General features: G+C 40.1%; 1 protein-coding gene across 1 annotated transcript in view; it reads right to left on the bottom strand.

The window, feature by feature from the left end:
* Positions 1-18289, bottom strand: part of vwa8 (von Willebrand factor A domain containing 8) — a 210269-nt gene that overhangs the window by 145144 nt on the left and 46836 nt on the right. The window contains exons 9-14 of the mRNA XM_048239952.1: positions 18006-18110; positions 14017-14145; positions 13488-13622; positions 13211-13288; positions 9046-9206; positions 7509-7622 (exon numbers count right to left, since the gene is read on the bottom strand). Coding sequence (XP_048095909.1) covers positions 7509-7622; positions 9046-9206; positions 13211-13288; positions 13488-13622; positions 14017-14145; positions 18006-18110 — 722 coding nt within the window. The remainder of the gene's footprint in view (positions 1-7508; positions 7623-9045; positions 9207-13210; positions 13289-13487; positions 13623-14016; positions 14146-18005; positions 18111-18289) is intronic.

The following is an 18289-nucleotide window of genomic DNA, read 5'->3' as shown; positions in this document are numbered from 1 at the left end:
TACATCAATAATCAAATTGGCAGTGGCGGACCGTGCGTTCAGTGGTTAGGCCTTCAATGATGCCTATTTTTTGACAAAAAATAATAATAGGGGGGCGTTCCGGGGGGATACCCACGAAGATTTATTTTTGCATTTCAGCGTTAAAATGTGCAATTTCCCAGCATTTCACGGTGGGAGGAAAAAGTTTTCTCTTTCTTACGCTTTCTCATGTGTAGCACTCTAGAATCTTCGTTAGACAAACAATTAATGTTCCGAGCTAAATTCCGCATTGCTTAGATCTTTATTAGGCGAATAGCACCCGGATCATCCTTATCAGCAGCAAAGTGACAAGGCTAGGCATTATTTATCACCCATATTCATTACAATCTGCTGCCTACTGTCCGGTGAAGACGTGCAATTTAGTCCATGTCATATTGAAAGTGAACACCAAGTGGGCTCAAGTATATGGGTTTGTGCAGACTATTTTTAAATATTTAGGCTATCGGTTGCCTAACTTATGTAACACTGCCACGTCTACAATGATGTGTTCATTTAATAGTTTAATCTGACATCAGCAAACTTGCTTCAGACTGTTTGTAGGGCTCTCCTACTTAGCTGTAGCTTTAACGTTAACGTTAGTGCAACTGTTTTAGGTTGTGCTGCTGCTCTGATTAATCAAAAGCTAATGTGGAACTACAGTAGGCTATCCTACAGTGTTTGCCAAACGTATTTATGAGAAAGCGTCTTAACAGAAAATGATAAGAAAATGTCTCAGCACACCACCATGATATTAAATATAAAAGTCAGAAAATGTATTGCCCTATGCTACTGCTTGTTGCCTATTTCATGATGTCTGATGGCCACGCCATTGATTTCACCAATAATGTCCACAAAACACAGATATATAAATAGCCAGACTAACTAGCAGGGCAGAAAAACCAAGGCAAATGACAATTTTCACATACAGTAGATGCCGATCCAGACAGCTTAACCAAAGCCACATCAACTCACACAACTTCAAGATAGCATACAATCTAGTAGTAACCAAGCACTGCGGTTTGCAAGCAGAACAAAAACACTTTTTTTTTTATTTAGAAAAGGGCCAGATTACAAGCATGTATTAAGTCTACGTTTTCAAATAACATGAAACAAGACTTACCAATTCCTGCATACTGACCAGCTACAGGCAGAGCTAGCTGACATTATGTGCATCTTGCTAACATGTAGTCCAGTTTACACTGTAACTTTGATGAATGCTTATCAATATATTTTTTTTAAACAAAAACGGTCAATATATTGTCCATAGCTATAACCATACCCATGTCAGTGTGACATGTACTTTTCCAGTGAATATCAGTCTGACTGACCGTACATGCTCACGAAGTTCAAGTCAAATAGATAGTCTAGCGACTAGCATCAAAATTCGTGATGAACGGTTCCGAGTATTCTTTTCGAACATTGCAGGCCCAACTGCAGTCAGACCTGCCTTCCTCGCCATAATAGGTCGATTTGATTGGCTAATCAGTCAGATGTAGCCATCAATCAATCCAAATCCACATATGATTTCTAATGGTTGCTTAGGTTCCGAAAACGCAGTGATTCCTTGTGAAGGCCTGATGTGGGCCTTAACAAGACATGCGATTGGATAAAAATGTATTGCACGCCCTCACTATTTGTTCACACAATCAGTCAATCAAATATAGCGGACAGCGGTAGGATATGTTTAGCCTAGTCAAGAACGATCGGGAAGGAGAAGAAGAAGCGAATAATAAATGGTAAAGTAAAATGTTATTAAAGACACTATTATTTTTCATTCGTTTGAAAAAAGTTAGGCCTTGAAGGCCCGCCACTGCAAATTGGCCTCCATCACTCAACCAATGCTAACGGTAACATCATTTTACCTACTCTAGGCTATTGATATAACTTAAGATTAACGTAGCCTACCTGCAGTAAAAACCAAGCATGTCCGATAAACATTCTCAGATTTATTTCGGCTTCAAGAAGAAATGGGAATTACATGTCATGCAGAAATCATCCTACCCTTATTAGACGTTCTCTGCGGTAAACTACAGTCTTGTCCTTGTAGGAAGCGTAGTGTCATTCCAACCCACTTTAGATTAACTTCCAACAAAATTACGTCTCACTGCAACGATGCGCTATCTGGTGGACTATGTGACGCCAATACTGGAAATGCAGGCAAATTATTATGATGAATATTTGGTTTTCCTTTAATCCTACTGAATTTGTAATTATGTATCGGACGTTCTAATTGCCGATACTGATTGTATGTGCGTGCCTGTGTGTGTATATGTGTGCACCACCATCTACAGGCCAATGAGTGTACAGTCACTAAATGTATACAACTTAATTTTTTAGACCCCCATGGATGAAATTCTACGAAACTTGGCATACCCCCAGAGAATGTCAGGTTAATCATACACACAAAATTTGGTGCAGTTCTGAACATCTTAAAGGACAAGTTCGCTATTTTACACTTAAAGCCCTGTTTTCAGATAGTTTATGATTAAATAGAACGTTTAAGATTGAAATTTGGACACATGCTGCTGTCCTGAGAATTTTCAGTTTCTGTGGTAGCACCCCCACCCATCTCCACAACGCTGCATAGGTGCACTGGAACAATCTTTCTAAAACGCATTAAACTTTAGTTTACAAAGACGTGAAACTCAAGCGCTGGAGGTCAAGCGCTGGACTGACCAATCGGAAGCCAGGCTACAGGACGCCTTTAGCAACATTGACTGGGAGATGTTCAAGACGAACTCTGCTGACATAAATGAGTTTACGGAAGTATCATTGAGTTACATCAATATGCTAACGGATTCCATCATCCCAACTGTAAAGATCCGAAGCTTCCCTAACCAGAAGCCATGGGTGGATAGAGAAGTGAGAACGGCATTAAAGACACACACCATGACTTATAATGCTGGGCTTATTTCAGGGGATATGACGGATTACAAAGCAGCATCTTATAGTTTACGTAGAGCTATTAAAGATGCTAAGCGGCGCTATAGAGACAAAGTTGAAGCTGATTTCTTGGAGGGTGAAACTAGCACGAGTGTGGAAAAGACTCCGAACCATCACTGGCTTTGAAAGAAAGTCCCCTCCTATGATGAATGTGAGTAAAGCCCTCCCTGATGAACTTAATGCTTTTTATGCTCGCTTTGACATGAAAAACACAGACTATCTAGCTGCAGCATGTGAAGCAAATGAGGATGCACCTTTCTGTGTCACTGAGGTCGATACGAGCAATGCCTTTAGGAGGGTTAATTGTAGAAAAGCTGCTGGACCGGATGGAATTTCTAACAGGGTTTTGAAATCCTGCGCTGCTCAGTTAGCTCCTGTGTTCACTTATATCTTAAACACATCATTGGCTCAAGAGACAGTTCCTACTTGCCTCAAGCAGTCTGTTATTGTTCCAGTACCGAAAAACAAAAGTCCATCATGTCTGAATGACTACCGCCCAGTAGCCCTGACGTCTACAGTGATGAAGTGTTTTGAGAAGCTGGTGAAAAACATTATCTGCTCATCCCTCCCTGCCTCCTTCGACCCCCTCCAATTTGCTTACAGAGCCAACAGGTCTACAGAGGATGCCATCTCAAACCTCATGCACACCACCTTAACTCACCTGGAGGAGGGGGATGGGAATTATGTGAGGATGCTGTTCATTGACTTTAATTCAGCATTCAACACGATAGTACCTCTCACCTTGGTCACAAAGATGAAGGCCTTAGGACTGAACACCACCCTGTGTCACTGGATATTTGACTTCCTCACCAACCACAAGTTGGTGACCACAGTAACCACAGGTTACTCTATACAACCACAGGTGGCAGTGTGGTGACTCTATATAAAACATATTGATGTCAATGGGGCATTTTGCCCATGTTCAGGGTGGAAAATAAAAAAGAAAGATTTGCATAAGACAAGTCAAATTGGTGTTTTCAAAAAAGAAGGGATCATGGAGAATAAGGAAAACATATTTAAAAATCTTTGTATATTCCCACAAGGTGTTTGGGTGCTCTGAAAATGATAACCAAAATGATTTTTCAGACTTGTGAGGTCTGCTGTTCAGACCCTGAAGGGAATTATTTTCTGTTCATTGCTTTTTGTGAGAGTGTTTCTACTTATCTCAGTAAGGAAAATAAATCAAGAGCCTATGTTGAGTACAAATATGTCTTCTGAAGGCTTAAACAGAGCCCAGCATTTGTATCAACTTTGAGGGCGTCATAGCTGTCTATGACCATGCAGGATTATCCAGACCAAACGTGACGATTTTGCTACATACTATTCCTATTTATGTACCAGCATGCAAAATTTGAGCCTCCTACATGGTTTAGTTCTTGCGCTGTGGGCTTGTGAACTTTGACAAAAAAGAGCCGAACAAAATCAACACCCCTAAAACTGGCTGTATCTTGGAAAGTATTGATCTTACATAAGAGTAATTTTACAGTGTGTCTCCTGTGTAACATAGGTACACCTGGTAATTTTTTCAGAATTTTTTTGAGACCTAAGTGCGTGGGCCCTGGTTGAACTGACGTGGAATGACCCTGGACTGTTAACACTCAATATGTTCTGAAGAAGTCCAGACTCTACTTCCTTCGTCAGCTAAGGAAATTCAAAGTTTCTACATCCATCATGAAGGCCTTCTACACTTCAGCGGTTGAGAGTGTTCTAACTGGTAGCATCATCACCTGGTATGGGAACTCCACAGTTAGAGATTGTAGTACTCTGCAGAGAGTAGTGCGCCCAGCTGAACGTACTATAAGAACTCAACTCCCTGCTCTACAAGATACCTATTCCAGTAGAGTACTCCTAAGAGCCCAAAAGATTCTGAAGGACTCTTCTCATCCTAACAATGGATTATTCCTACCGCTGAAATCAAGAAGATGCCTATGTAGTCACAAAGCCAGAACTGAGAGACTCAGGAGAAGTTTTTATCCCCAGGCCATCCGAACTCTGAACTCACACTATACTGACTTTGCACACATTCACTCCTCAGCACTCATGACCCCCCACACACACACATGACTTTTAGCACTTTTACATCCCTCTCCCTATGCTACAGACCTTTTAGTTATTTTCTTATTTCATCACACGTCAAAACACACACACACGCATCTGACTTTCTCCAACTTTTGCACATCTCCATAGAACTTTTTATTTATTATTTTTGATTTCTCCTCCATCTATCTACCCATGTCCTTGATTGCCTAGCCTTTCTGCACCCCCACCCCCAACACACACACTTACATCATCACTGTCATCACCTCACATACATACAGCACACTGCTAGCTACAGTAAGCCTCCTCTACATACTTGCTGCACACTGCCCCCCCTCCCTACATACACAGCACATTGTCTTCAGGATCTTCTCCAACACACATCCTCTACATACTTACAGCACACTGCCCCCAGTTCACTGATATGCTCACACAAAAATCGCTGCAAAAGATGCTTTCCAACAGGTGTTTTACCATTCGTTGTAAAACTGTGGAGCTATTTTTCCAAACGCCTCACACCCGTACATTCTTCCGTTGAGAGCTTGAATAATAGACACTCAAGCCCAGTTGGTGGAGATAATGCACCTTACACCGTACACTTGTCAATTACAAGCAAACCACTGGCATTTCATTGAATACACAGACGTAGCAGAAGATCGCTGTCTTGAAGTATTTTGCAACAGACAGCTAAAAATGGGGCGATTTTGTGCAGTTCCGAAATGCGGGAAAATTTGTGGCAAAAAAGTGGTCACAGACTTCCTTTCAACGATCCAGAAAGGCTAAAGTTGTGGCTGGAGTTGCTGGGGTTGGATGTGAGCACACCTGTTGAGGATCTGCAGAAAGCTGAAGCATTTTACTGAACTTCGCTGGAGGTCGAAACAAATCGTCCAAAAAGCTCTTTCGTCTGAGAAATTACCTCCTGGGGCGACAGAGTTGGAAGAACTTGTAAAGTTGACATTTTGTAACGTAACGTTTGTAACAGGCGGAAAATGAACTTATTTGTTATGTCCATAACCCGTCATGTTCACATCATAAGCCTAACACTAACCCTAGCCTACATGAATAATTTGGCTACATGATTTTGTACGTTTACTATTTTTTTGGCTGTGGAACTTTCATGATGAAAACGTAATGATTCACATAGGCTATATTTCACATCGTGCAAGTTCCAAGACATTTTAGCATTAGCCATGGACGTGACAATACGATACCGCAACTGCACATTTAATACAAGTCAATGGAGTTGGACAAAAACTACGATAAAACCTGTTGGAAAGAATCTTTTGCAGCGATTTTTGTGTGAGCATATCAGTGAACACCCTTGACCACTCGGTGAGTTTCGCGTCTTTGTAAACGAAAGTTTAATGCGTTTTAGAAAGATTGTTCCAGTGCACCTATGCAGCGTTGTGGAGGTGAGGGGGGTGCTACCACAGAAACCGAAAATTCTCAGGACAGCAGCATGTGTCCAAATTTCAATGTTAAACGTTCTATTTAATCATAAACTATCTGAAAACAGGGCTTTAAATGTAAAATACCGAACTTGTCCTTTAACTGAAGAGAGGGGCAATTAAAGCAGAATGATATTGCATTTTCATTTTTTACCGGGGGGGTGCAAATCACAAATGAGTGATTATGGGCTAGGTTGATGTGGGCCCTGGAGACCAACATACCATAAAAATGTCTTCATCCTCGGTGCCACGGTTCAGGTAGTTATTTAGGAAAAAACTGAATTTTTTGGGTTTCGTGGGGCCCAGCGCGGGGGGGGGATTGGTCCCCGGGGACCAAACAAATTTTTTCCGTAAAAGTCTAGTGGGGCTACATTCCCACCAAATTTCATGTTCCCCGGTGGTTCGGTGTTCCGGTGTTCCGGTGTAACCAAAAATTCAGGAAGTAGATGACGGGGAAAAAAAAAAACCAACTTTGACAATCCCTGTATGACCGCTTCGCTAGCGGCGGTCATAATAAGCAATGAGATCAATGATCAAATAAGATGATGCTAAGGTTATATGAGTGTTAAATGAATCAATCACAAATATTTAAATGCTGGCTCGCATTGGCTGTGGTGCCCTTTTGGCTAGTAACATACAATCTTGCCCATGTTAGAGCTATTTAAACTTCAACACCACTTGTCATGTATTGAAAGTGGTGTGATTTGCACTACCTCATGCAGTTCATTTTCTATTAATTTCCACTCATTTAGAGCCTGTTTTGCAATTGAGTTCCATAGATTTGCCCTGTCAATTGCCCAATGTGGTGTCTAGAATGATTATGTAGCCAAAACAGACCACGCTTGGTTTGACAAGGCTTGGTTTGGTGTGCATAGAAATAAAAATTATTTCTAAGAATAGAATACATATTGTCTTGTAACATAGTTAATTCAAGGTAATTGGTAGTGTGGTTAGTATGAAAAGTCTATCTTATGGTTCTGTAGATATATTCAAATCAATGAAGGCAACTACACAGAGTTGTGTGAGGCCAGCTGCTTAGGCTACTAATTGCTAATGGCAAACCTCTTTTGCAGTTCTTCATCAGACAGCTGCAGCTCCTGCTTCATAGCCTGGTACCTGTCCCACCTGAGCAAACGGGTGCCATCATACAGTGCCAACTCTCGATCATGAAGCAGTCTAGACGGTGGTGGTAGCGGGGTGAGTGTGTGTGTGGGTGTGGGTGTGGGTGTGTGTGTGGGGTTGTAAAGGGAGAGAAAACGAGGAGATTATTTTTGACAGTGCATATCCACATTTCCTTACATTACCGTACCTGTTAACATTTAGGTTTCAAAACATGGGAGTTTTTTTAGACAGTCCGTCAATAAACCACATAACAGTGTTTTATGCAAATAAAAAAAAACTGTGTATTGAGTTTATTAAACATTAGGTTATTGTGTCACAAAAAAAAACAACTCAATTCCAAGTGGTTACAGTTATCAAGATATTTCACCTCACTATTTAGATAATTATCGTGCATAAGCCCTGCCTAAAATTGCTACATTTTAAAGGAACACGCCATCGATTTATGAAATTCGGTTATTCACCATCTCCCCTAGAGTTAGATAAGTGAGCAAAAACATTTTGCAATTTTACTGATGACATGCTATCCGGCAACAAGAGATTCCATTCACTATGCTAAGCTAATCTAGCGGGGGCACTGCCGAACAGTGAATAACCAAAATTCCTAAAACGGTGGTGTGTTCCTTTAAGTCTGAAAATGATCTAAATTATAAATGATTATACATTATGCAATGGAAAACAACAACTTATTCAGAGAATTACTCACTGAGAATTACTTTTAATTTCATTGTAATAAACTGCTAATGTACGATGGCCGACGGGCTTATGTTGGAAGGCTGTTTTCATTTATTTCATGAACTGCACTAACATATCACTTTCACACATTAAACGGTACATTCTTTGTCTCCCTCTAAGTTTCATTTCTATTACTGAAGTACTGTAGTTGAATTGCACTTTTTGTCTATTCCAAGATATTGTAGCCTTGTGTTCAATTACCACTACTACTGTAATTACTTGTGTTGTTGCCTTTTGCAACCTGTAAGTAGCAGTATAAGATAAAGAATAGTGCAGTTCAACTACTTTAGTAAGAGAAAACGAAACTGAGGGAGACAAAGAAAGTAGAATTTAATGCGCAAAAGTGATATGTTAGTACAGTTCATGAAACAAATGAATAGTTTGATGACAGCCTTCCAACATATATTTTGCTTCACATGTCCAACATGTCCATCTAACTCATTGGCTCTGGGTTTTGTGTTGTGGTGTGTTGTGAATTTGCAGCACGTTTCTGAAATGTGTTGTGAATTTGCAGCGTGTTTTCTAAATGCTGAGCATGTGTTGTCAAATTGATGAAGATGTTTTTTTTAAGTTGGTTGTGTTTTGCCTACTTTGAAGTGTTTTGGCGATTTGCAAGTGTTGTCATACATTGCATGTTGTTTGCATCCGTCGTCTACCATACTCAAGAGTCACAGTGTTGCTTATTATTAGCTAACAATCTTACCCTTAACCTGAAAGGGAAATAGTTTCTGGAATCTTAACTGACCTGGAGAGAACGGCCAGTGTGCCTAGGTTGACCCTGTGAATGCCATCTAGTACCACCAATTTGCCCTCCTGAGCTGCATTAACTAGAGGGGAAGCCCTCCAAGCTGTGTCCCCATTGGGCAATGTGTAACGTTGCTGAAGTAAGTCCCGAGCAGTCATGTCCTGAGCAAGGTATATCAGACAGACACACACACACAAAGTTGTTATCATTAGAAATGTTTGAAAAAAAAAAGTTGATTCATAAGAAATGTTTAGTAATCCCCAGGTAACCTATTATTACAGTGCAAGAAAATGCACTGTACTGTTCTTTCTAGGCTTCTTATTATGACAGTGCATGAAAACGCACTGTACTGTTATCACTAGGCTTCTTATTATTATAATTACAGTGCATGAAAATGCACTGTACTGTTCTTCCTAGGCTTCTTCTTATTCCGCTGACCACTTTTTGTTTGCACTATTTAAGTATAAGTATATAAGTATACTCTTTTGATCCCGTGAGGGAAATTTGGTCTCTACATTTATCCCAATCCGTGAATTAGTGAAACACACTCAGCACACAGTGAAGCACACACTAATCCCGACGCAGTGAGCTGCCTGCAACAACAGCGGCGCTCGGGGAGCAGTGAGAGGTTAGGTGCCTTGCTCAAGGGCACTTCAGCCGTGCCTACTGGTCGGAGTTCGAACCGGCAACCCTCCGGCTACAAGTCCGAAGCGCTAACCAGTAGGCCACGGCTGCCCCCCAACTTGACCCGTTTAACTTAGAAACTTCATTTAAACTTTGTAACATAAGTCTTCTAGAGGACATGGATGCTATGTATTTTTAATTTTTGTAATTTTGAGATATTAACAAAATAATAAGTTGATTTTCCCCCATAGACTTTCTATTGGGCATTATGACATCATAAAGGGCCATTAAGTAAGGGATAACGGCCGCCGAGGTGTCCTGTTACACAGAATTAATGGACGAGGGCGAGAGGCAAAGTATGTCGTTTTGGACAAAAGCGTATCCATAATCATAACCATAAATATAACGTACTAAATTGACGGTTGAGTAGTACGTTCTTAAAGGATCAGTATGTAGGAAAAAATGGAAAATAAACTGTAACCATTCCAAAAATTATCACCATATGTTGTCAGAGAGTAAGGAAACACAATGAATTGAAGTAATGGCTTATCTGACAACATTACCCGTAAAACCGTATTTAACGTGTCATGGCTTGGTCAGCTATCTGCACCTCACCATCTCACCACAGGGGTCCCCCAGGGCTCAGTGCTGGGCCCCCTTCTCTTTGCTATCTACACCACCCCCTTGGGACAGATTATCCGTTCGCATGGCTTCTCATACCACTGCTATGCAGACGACACACAGCTCTATCTGTCCTTTCCACCTGATGACCCCTTGGTTTCAGCACGGATCTCGGATTGCCTCTCAGACATAGCTACATGGATGAAGGCACACCACCTCCAGCTGAACCTCTCAAAGACTGAACTGCTGGTCCTCCCAGCTAAACCTACCATACACCACGACATCAACATCAAATTTCACTCCCTGTCTGTTTCACCTACCAGGACTGCAAGAAATCTAGGAGTTGTTCTCGACAACCAACTAAACTTCTCAGATCGCCTCAGTCGCCCGGTCATGCCGTTTCGCACTCTACAACATACGGAAAATCAGGACTTACTTGACTCAAGATGCTACCCAACTTCTGGTTCAGGCAATAGTCATCTCACGACTCGACTACTGCAACGCCCTCCTGACAGGTCTCCCAGCCTGCGCAGTGAAACCACTTCAGATGATCCAGAACGCGGTGGCACGCCTGGTCTACAACCAACCCAAAAGGGCACATGTTACCCTGCTGCTCATCCAGCTACACTGGCTACCTATGGCGGCCCGCATCAAATTCAAGGCTCTAACGCTTGCCTACAAAGTAGTCTCTGGTTCTGCTCCCACCTACTTGAATGCCCTCCCATACAGACAAACGCTACCTCCAGACCGCTGCGGCTCCTCAGGCTAAGCGGCGTCTAGCTCTACCACCAATGCGCTCAGGCCAATCCAAACTTTTCTCATCTGTTGTTCCTCGTTGGTGGAACACACTGCCAGTTCCTACAAGGGCAGGGACATCCCTCTCGATTTTCAAAAAACTCCTGAAGACCCAGCTCTTTAGAGAACATCTCCTCTAATAGCAACACTTACAACAAGTCTTGCTGATCCTAGCACTCACCAGCCGTCTTAAACTGACACGTAACTGTTAAAAACAGCACTCACTGATGCACTTATTTTTACTGTACTCTAATGTTTTTTAAATTGTCCTAAAATTGTTGAGAATTGCTCTAAAACTTAAACTGTTTACCATGTTGTTATTCGCTTTGGCTAAAAAAGCGTCAGCCAAATATAATGTAATGTAATGTAAAAACCCATGAAAAAAATTAGTCACGGGGCGGAATCTCTTGGAATTTTCATTTATGTTTTGAACGATTAATTCTAGAATAGCGTATTAATAATGGGCTGGCATGTCCTCCTATTTGTGTTGCCAAATTAGCAAAGACCAACTGTCAACTTGCTGTCAGTTGTAGCCTAGTCATGAACGCCTACAAGAGGCAGACAAATTTCCAAAATTAAAACAAGAAACAAATTAAGTGGACATCGGAGGAGCTTCTTGAGATGGCAACGTCTTCATCAAACGAAGAATATCAAGTCTGACGCAGAGTTGGCCATATTTCTCCACGACAGGTAGCCTAGGCTAAACTTCATCTGCATCGCTAACTTCAGCTAAATACGTTGGTTAGAAAGGTATTTTTTGTTTTCACTGTTTCCGTAATGTGTAGCTGGGTCATGGTTGAAGAAACGTTAAAGCAGCTGCAGGTCAACTAACGTTAGCTAAATCTTCATTAACGTTACATCTGGCAACCCAAAAGAGGCTCGCGTCTGGTAGTCTAGAGAATGTTCACCAGTGTTTTGATTTTGGCCTACAGAACGTTCAGTAACGATCCAAATCGCTCCTTTAACTCTAACTGCCACGGAATTCTAGAATACTGTACCCCCTCATTGCCAGAACAACATTCTAAATCCCCGATGTTATGCACCCAAACAGATCCGGAGGGGACACAGATGGAGGTGCACCAGATGATGTAGAAACTGACAGTGTCTGTGTAGTCATGAATGTTGTCTGCGAACTCACACATTCATGTCTGTGGACTCTAGGCTGCCCTACAGACTTGCTAAAGCATCATCAGTCCATATATTGACAGTTCTGATTGAGACTGATTAGCTTTCAGGCGTTTGATGTATGTGGGCTTTAACAGGATTGCTAGGCGGTCAGATCTGGCAAAGTGGGGTTTGGGTTCAGCTGCATTTCTGATGTTATTGTAGCAATAATCGAGAGTATTTCCTCTGGTTTGGAAAGTGGTTTTCTGAAGATTGCAGTGATTAAAATCTCCCACGAAATGACAAGCACCATCAGGATACTAGTTTTTATGCTCATTGATCATGCTATGCAGTTCTTTAAGTGCAGCCTCCTCCTTAGCAGAAAGAGGGATGTACACATGTAAATCTATTGGTAATTGAATATGTCAATACATAAATACATACATCATTATATGTGTCAATCTATTGATAAATAAATATGTCAATATATGTGTCAATATGTTTTTCATTCCTTGTGTCAATTCTATGTGTCTTTTAAATGTGTGTGTACATTCTATGTGTCTTTCAATATATGTGTCCATCTATTGGGCAATAAATACTGTCAATCTGTCTTGCATTACATGTGCCAATCTATCATTCAATAACTGAATCAATAATTAAAAATACATCAATATATTTCTCAATTTATTCACTTCAATTTCAAAATTGAAGAATCATTTGAAATTTAGATTGAAGAATAGTGAATGAATTTATTTAATTATTGACATATTTATTGACCAATGGATTGACACATAGAAGAAAAGATAAATTCACACGTATAATTAAAGATATGTCACAAAAACATCCTCCATAGAAAAGTGATGCTGAATTAAATTATTCTTTCTTATATTTTTACTATTTACATACAATTTGGCGACCTTCAAGAAATTATCTTGCAACCCCCTAGCTGAGAACCATTGCTCTATAATGTCATATTATTGACATTAATTATTTTGACTATCATGAAGTAGCACACAAATACCTGATACAGCATCATAGGCTCGATGGTATACCCCAGCATCTCAGCAAACTCACGAACAAAAACAGATTTGCCACACCCCTGTGCAGTAAAAAGCAAAAAAGGAGAGAGCCAACCAAATACAAAATATGAATAGTCGTTTCATAAACATAATTGCCTGAAGAGTAAAATAACAGAAGATTGGAAAACAGACTAAGATTAATATTTTTTTCGTTCTCATCTACGAATAGCTACAATAGCGAGTGATGACCCTTATAGGCCTGATATTTACAAAGTATACCTTGGCTCCAATAAGACAAATGTCTTTGACAAAATGAGACTGCATCATCTCTGCAAGCAAGTGAGAATGAGTGGGTGTCCTGATGAAGCCAAGGCTCCTATGGGGTGGACGGGGTGGGCGACTTCCACATGGCACCTGAGAGGAGGGGGGATGATTAGAGGCAGACAAAGCAGAGAAAAGTAAAACAAAACACTATGAAGATATATGAAGGTATATGGCACAGGCTTTAATAATCAAAATCCATCTTTAGTCACATTCATTTAGGCAGACAAATAAGATATCTTTTAATCCAACTCATGGACATTATTTAATCCAAGCCATGGACATAATCCTGCTCTTTGAAGCCTAATGTACAGTAACTTCAACCAAAAACTTTTCCTCACAAACTCAATGACTCAACACTTTCCTGGTACGTAGACATTAGTGACATTAAGTCAATGTTGCATTTCATAATTTGTAGATGCATAAGATAATTTGTAACAAGGAATCCTTACTACAAATATTTACAATAGCCTCAATTATCTCTCACCTGAAAAGTGATGTTATCACCTGCAGCATGGATGGTAACAGCCACTTGAGCTGTAATCTTTGAACTGACCGATTCCACGTTGACCACCTCAGAAACATGGCACTCAGGAGACTCAAAAAGCTCAAATCGCTAAAAAAAAGGACAATAGTTTCAGATATAAAATGACTATTCTAGTCCTCCAAACAATGCTGCCGTATAAAAAGTGTGGACTGACAGATAAGGCTGCTGTAAAACTGCTTCTTGGTCAACTAAAATGTAATATAAAATACCTAATTCAAGAGTCTCAAACAGGTGTGGCATGTTGAATGTTGAATATAAATTGAATGTTGAATATAAATTTAAATGGGAACAACTTGTATCTTGTCTCTAGAATTGATAGTTAGGGGTAATACCATACATTAAGTCTGCAGTTATACACTGGTAATTTCAATGCTGGTTCTTGACTATCTGAATTCAGTTGTGTTGCATTGAGTCTAGTGGTTTTGTTCGTTTGCAGTCCCAGTGTTGGGAATGCAACCTGACCTTATCAAGACATAGCAACCATCCCATAGCTGTCAATAATGAATACTACACATATTCCAAACCACAATAAAACAATTTGAATTGTCAGTCATTCTTTGATAACAACATGGGTAAACATTTTACTATATTATAAAGCCTACACACCTACATCTCTGGAAAAGCGATGCTGCCATATACAGTACCCTCCAGAATTATTGGCACCTTTGGTAAATTGACTAAAAACAGGTATAAAAGGGAAGCAAGTTTATTCTGAGAAAAAGGAAAATATTAAAGTTGTAAAGAAATAAATATTTTTAACAAAAACACATAGCTCACAATTATTGGCACCCCTAGAAAAATCTTATACAAAACCTAACAGAAGTATTTTCCTATCTAATTTCAACTTATTTAAGTTAATCAGAGTGTCTGTGAACTTTCAGAAGTAGTTCATGACTTTCTTTTTCACTAAGGTATGAAAATAAAGTGACAGAGGCTAAATCCTCTAGTCATTTTTCAACATTGGAAAGACAAGAGAATACACTAAATTTAAATAAAAAGGAAGTGTGTTGATATTTGTTAGTCAGGGAACTTTCTTGAAAATGCCTATATTTACAGTTAAAACAATGATTAAAAGGTTCTAATCAACTGGAAATTTGACAAACATGCTTGGACAAAGACCCATAGTTATCCTGCCCCCACGTACAGTATGGAGTATGGTAAGATGGCAAAAAAGTATGGCAAAAAATTCCATAAGAACCACTGTTGGAGAGTTACAGAAAAAGGTATTATCTTGGGGTCACCAAGTCCTCCAAAAAATCTTCAAAAGTGACCTCACTGCTAATAGATTATGTAGAGGGCATGCCAGGTAAAAACCTGCCCAGTCATTTAATTGCCCATGTAAACTGCAGGAGTTACTGAATGGTACAGTGACTTTGTCTGGAAGTGTGGTATATTGTCAGATGAAATGAAAATTGCGCTTTTTGGCTAGAAACACTTTAGGTGTGTTTGGCGTACAAAGAAAAATGACTATACTGAAAAGAACCACATGCCTAATGAGAATTATGGTGGAGGGGCTGTGCTGGGGATGTTTTTATTCCCAAAGGCCTTGGGAACATAATTAAGTTGCTTGGTATCATGAACACCAAGAAAAACCTGAACATTTTCAAAGGAAATCAGTCAATCTCTGCCAAGACACAAAAAGTTAGTCATTTGGATCATTAATCAGGTCAATGAACCAAAACAAACGTCCAGATCAAAACAAATATGGTTTACTGAACACAAAATCAAGCTTTGGCCATTGCCATCTCAGTCCTCTGATCTAACTCCATAGAAAAAGAGTTGGGTGAGTCAAAGAGGAGAATGTACAAGTGTGGACCTAGGAATCTGGACGATCTGGGGAGATTTCGTAAAGACGAATGGTCTTAAATCCCTTGCTTTGTATTCTCCAACTTTAAGGGGTGTCATAGGAGAAAATTATAAGCTGTTTTATTGGCAAAGGGAGGCTTAAGAAAGTATTACAAGCAGGGGTGCCAATAATTGAGTAATGATATTTTCCTTTTTCTCAAAATACATTTGCTTCCCTTCAAGGTTGGATTTTTCCTAATTTTTTCATTGTGAGATTACAATAAATCACCAACAGATTATTTTTTATACTGTTTTTTTAGTCAACTTTAGTAGAGTTGCCCATAATTCTGGAGGGTACTGTAGAGAGAGATAATATTTGGCTAACTGTTTATTGTGAAGGATCTAGACTGTTATACCTGTTGATATAACTGCCTGACACTGTTATATCATCTTTTATGGAGACAAATCATGAAATGGGTTGTTCAAAGGAAAAAAAACATAAGGTTATGTATATAACTTCGGTTCCCTGAAGAACAACATGAGATGATAACCAATGGGAATCCACCTTTAGGTGACGTCACTGACCTGAAATCTTCTTCAATCACCTGTCTTGTGGGGTGATATTTGTATGGTGAGTTTATAAAAGGCACTGTCTGCGAATTCTTACTCTGTCAACATTGTGAAGTGGCCGATACGGCCAGAATCAGGATTCAATGGCTCAACCATGGCCAACCCTACGTTCTCTTACAGTTGAGTTCTAAGCACACTGATATGCGCAGAAGAGTTCTCGCATGCGAAAGGTTGAAAGCTTCTTCAGTGAGTTTTTCCTCGGCAGTTTGCAAACGGAGTGCATTACCAGCACCATCTGCTGGAATTAGGTGTAATGGCAAGTGTACCCTTTAGCCTCGTTCTGGCCACCGGGTGAATAAGGTGAATTCCTTCCCTTGGTGGCCTTTATTTGCAATTATGCCTACATTTTTTCAATGTTTGTGGAAATCATTAATTGTTGGGGCTCTTCTGCTCTCCCTTCAGGACTACGGTACTTCATCACTTACGGTACACCCTGGACACAATCTTTTCCAACTCCTCCCCTCTGGTAGAACATCGTACACCAAAGCCTGGCTGGATGGCTAGCTATTTTGCATGTTAACTCTAGAGCAGAGGTTCCCAAACTGTGAGGCGCGCCTCCCCTGGGGGGCGCCAAATAATTTGAGGGGAGGCGTGGAAGGTTGATTCAAAAAAGAAGGAAAAGCGTTTATTTCATGTTAGAACTATCCATGTTTTTTTTTTTCAATGATTATGTAATTTTCAACATTATAAAATCCAAATAAATAACAGGAGAGATGTATACTAAATCTTTGGGATAGTGGAAAGTATTATTGATCCCTATCCTGAGTGAGAATGTATTGTGCCAAACTTCATAACGTAATTTAGCAACAGTGCCGCCAGCCGAGCTAGCTGCAAGTTACCAGTGAACGGTAACTTGCAGCTTGGAGCTCGAGCTCCAAGCGGATTTGTACACACAGCCTTACAGCACTGTTTACAGCTCTTCGAGTCACGGTAAAATGTATTTTTTGGTATATAGCTAATTTAGATAAACTTATGGTGTGGGTGCTTGCATTTCTTTAGGAACGCCGCCTTGGTTTGTATAGAAATTAATATTAAGTGACAGATACAAGTAAGAGGTTGGACATACGTGACGGTAATATGTGACGTTCCGATAGCTAACTTAAAATGGACAGATTTGTCACATTTTATCGCTGCACGGCCCGAGCCTGATATGGGCAACAAAGCCAAACGTCAAAAATATGATGAAAACTCATTGCATTGCATAGCATAGTATAGCACCAATTTTAAGTGGCTTAACTGAAGTTGAGGTGTCACTGTTTTCAGAGGGGAGGCCCACATTGATGGAGTTTGGGAACCCATGCTCTAGAGGATATCTGGACGGGAACAGCTTCTTTGCACTTGCCTTCAGCCTCATGAATAGCTGCAGGCATCCATCTATTATGCCATAGACCTGCCATACACCACATCTGTGAATACCCACCCCTTATCAATTTATAACTGCTTAATTATAGAACAGGTCTGCTTGTCTGAGTTGACAGGTGTTTGTGTGCATATGAGTGTGCAGTGCACCTTACATGGAGTAATCCCTCCACAGCCGTGCGCCCCTCTTTGCCAAGTATGATGTGATAGGGATACAATCTCTGGATGAGCTGTGGTGGGGATAGCATGGAGAAAAGATTCTGGAAAGACACAATTCTAAATCAAACTACCAGAAACACACATTCAAGTATTATTATTAACAACAACAAACTATTATTATAGTAACACTGTATTTGTGTAGCATATTTCATTTATATGATGCAGCTCAAAATTCTTTGACAAAACAGAAAGAATTTAAAAGTAGTAATAACATTCAGGG

This window comes from Alosa alosa, chromosome 3, assembly GCF_017589495.1.
Source record: "Alosa alosa isolate M-15738 ecotype Scorff River chromosome 3, AALO_Geno_1.1, whole genome shotgun sequence".
Lineage (NCBI taxonomy): Eukaryota > Metazoa > Chordata > Actinopteri > Clupeiformes > Clupeidae > Alosa > Alosa alosa.
This window is presented reverse-complemented; position numbering and strand designations above follow the sequence as displayed.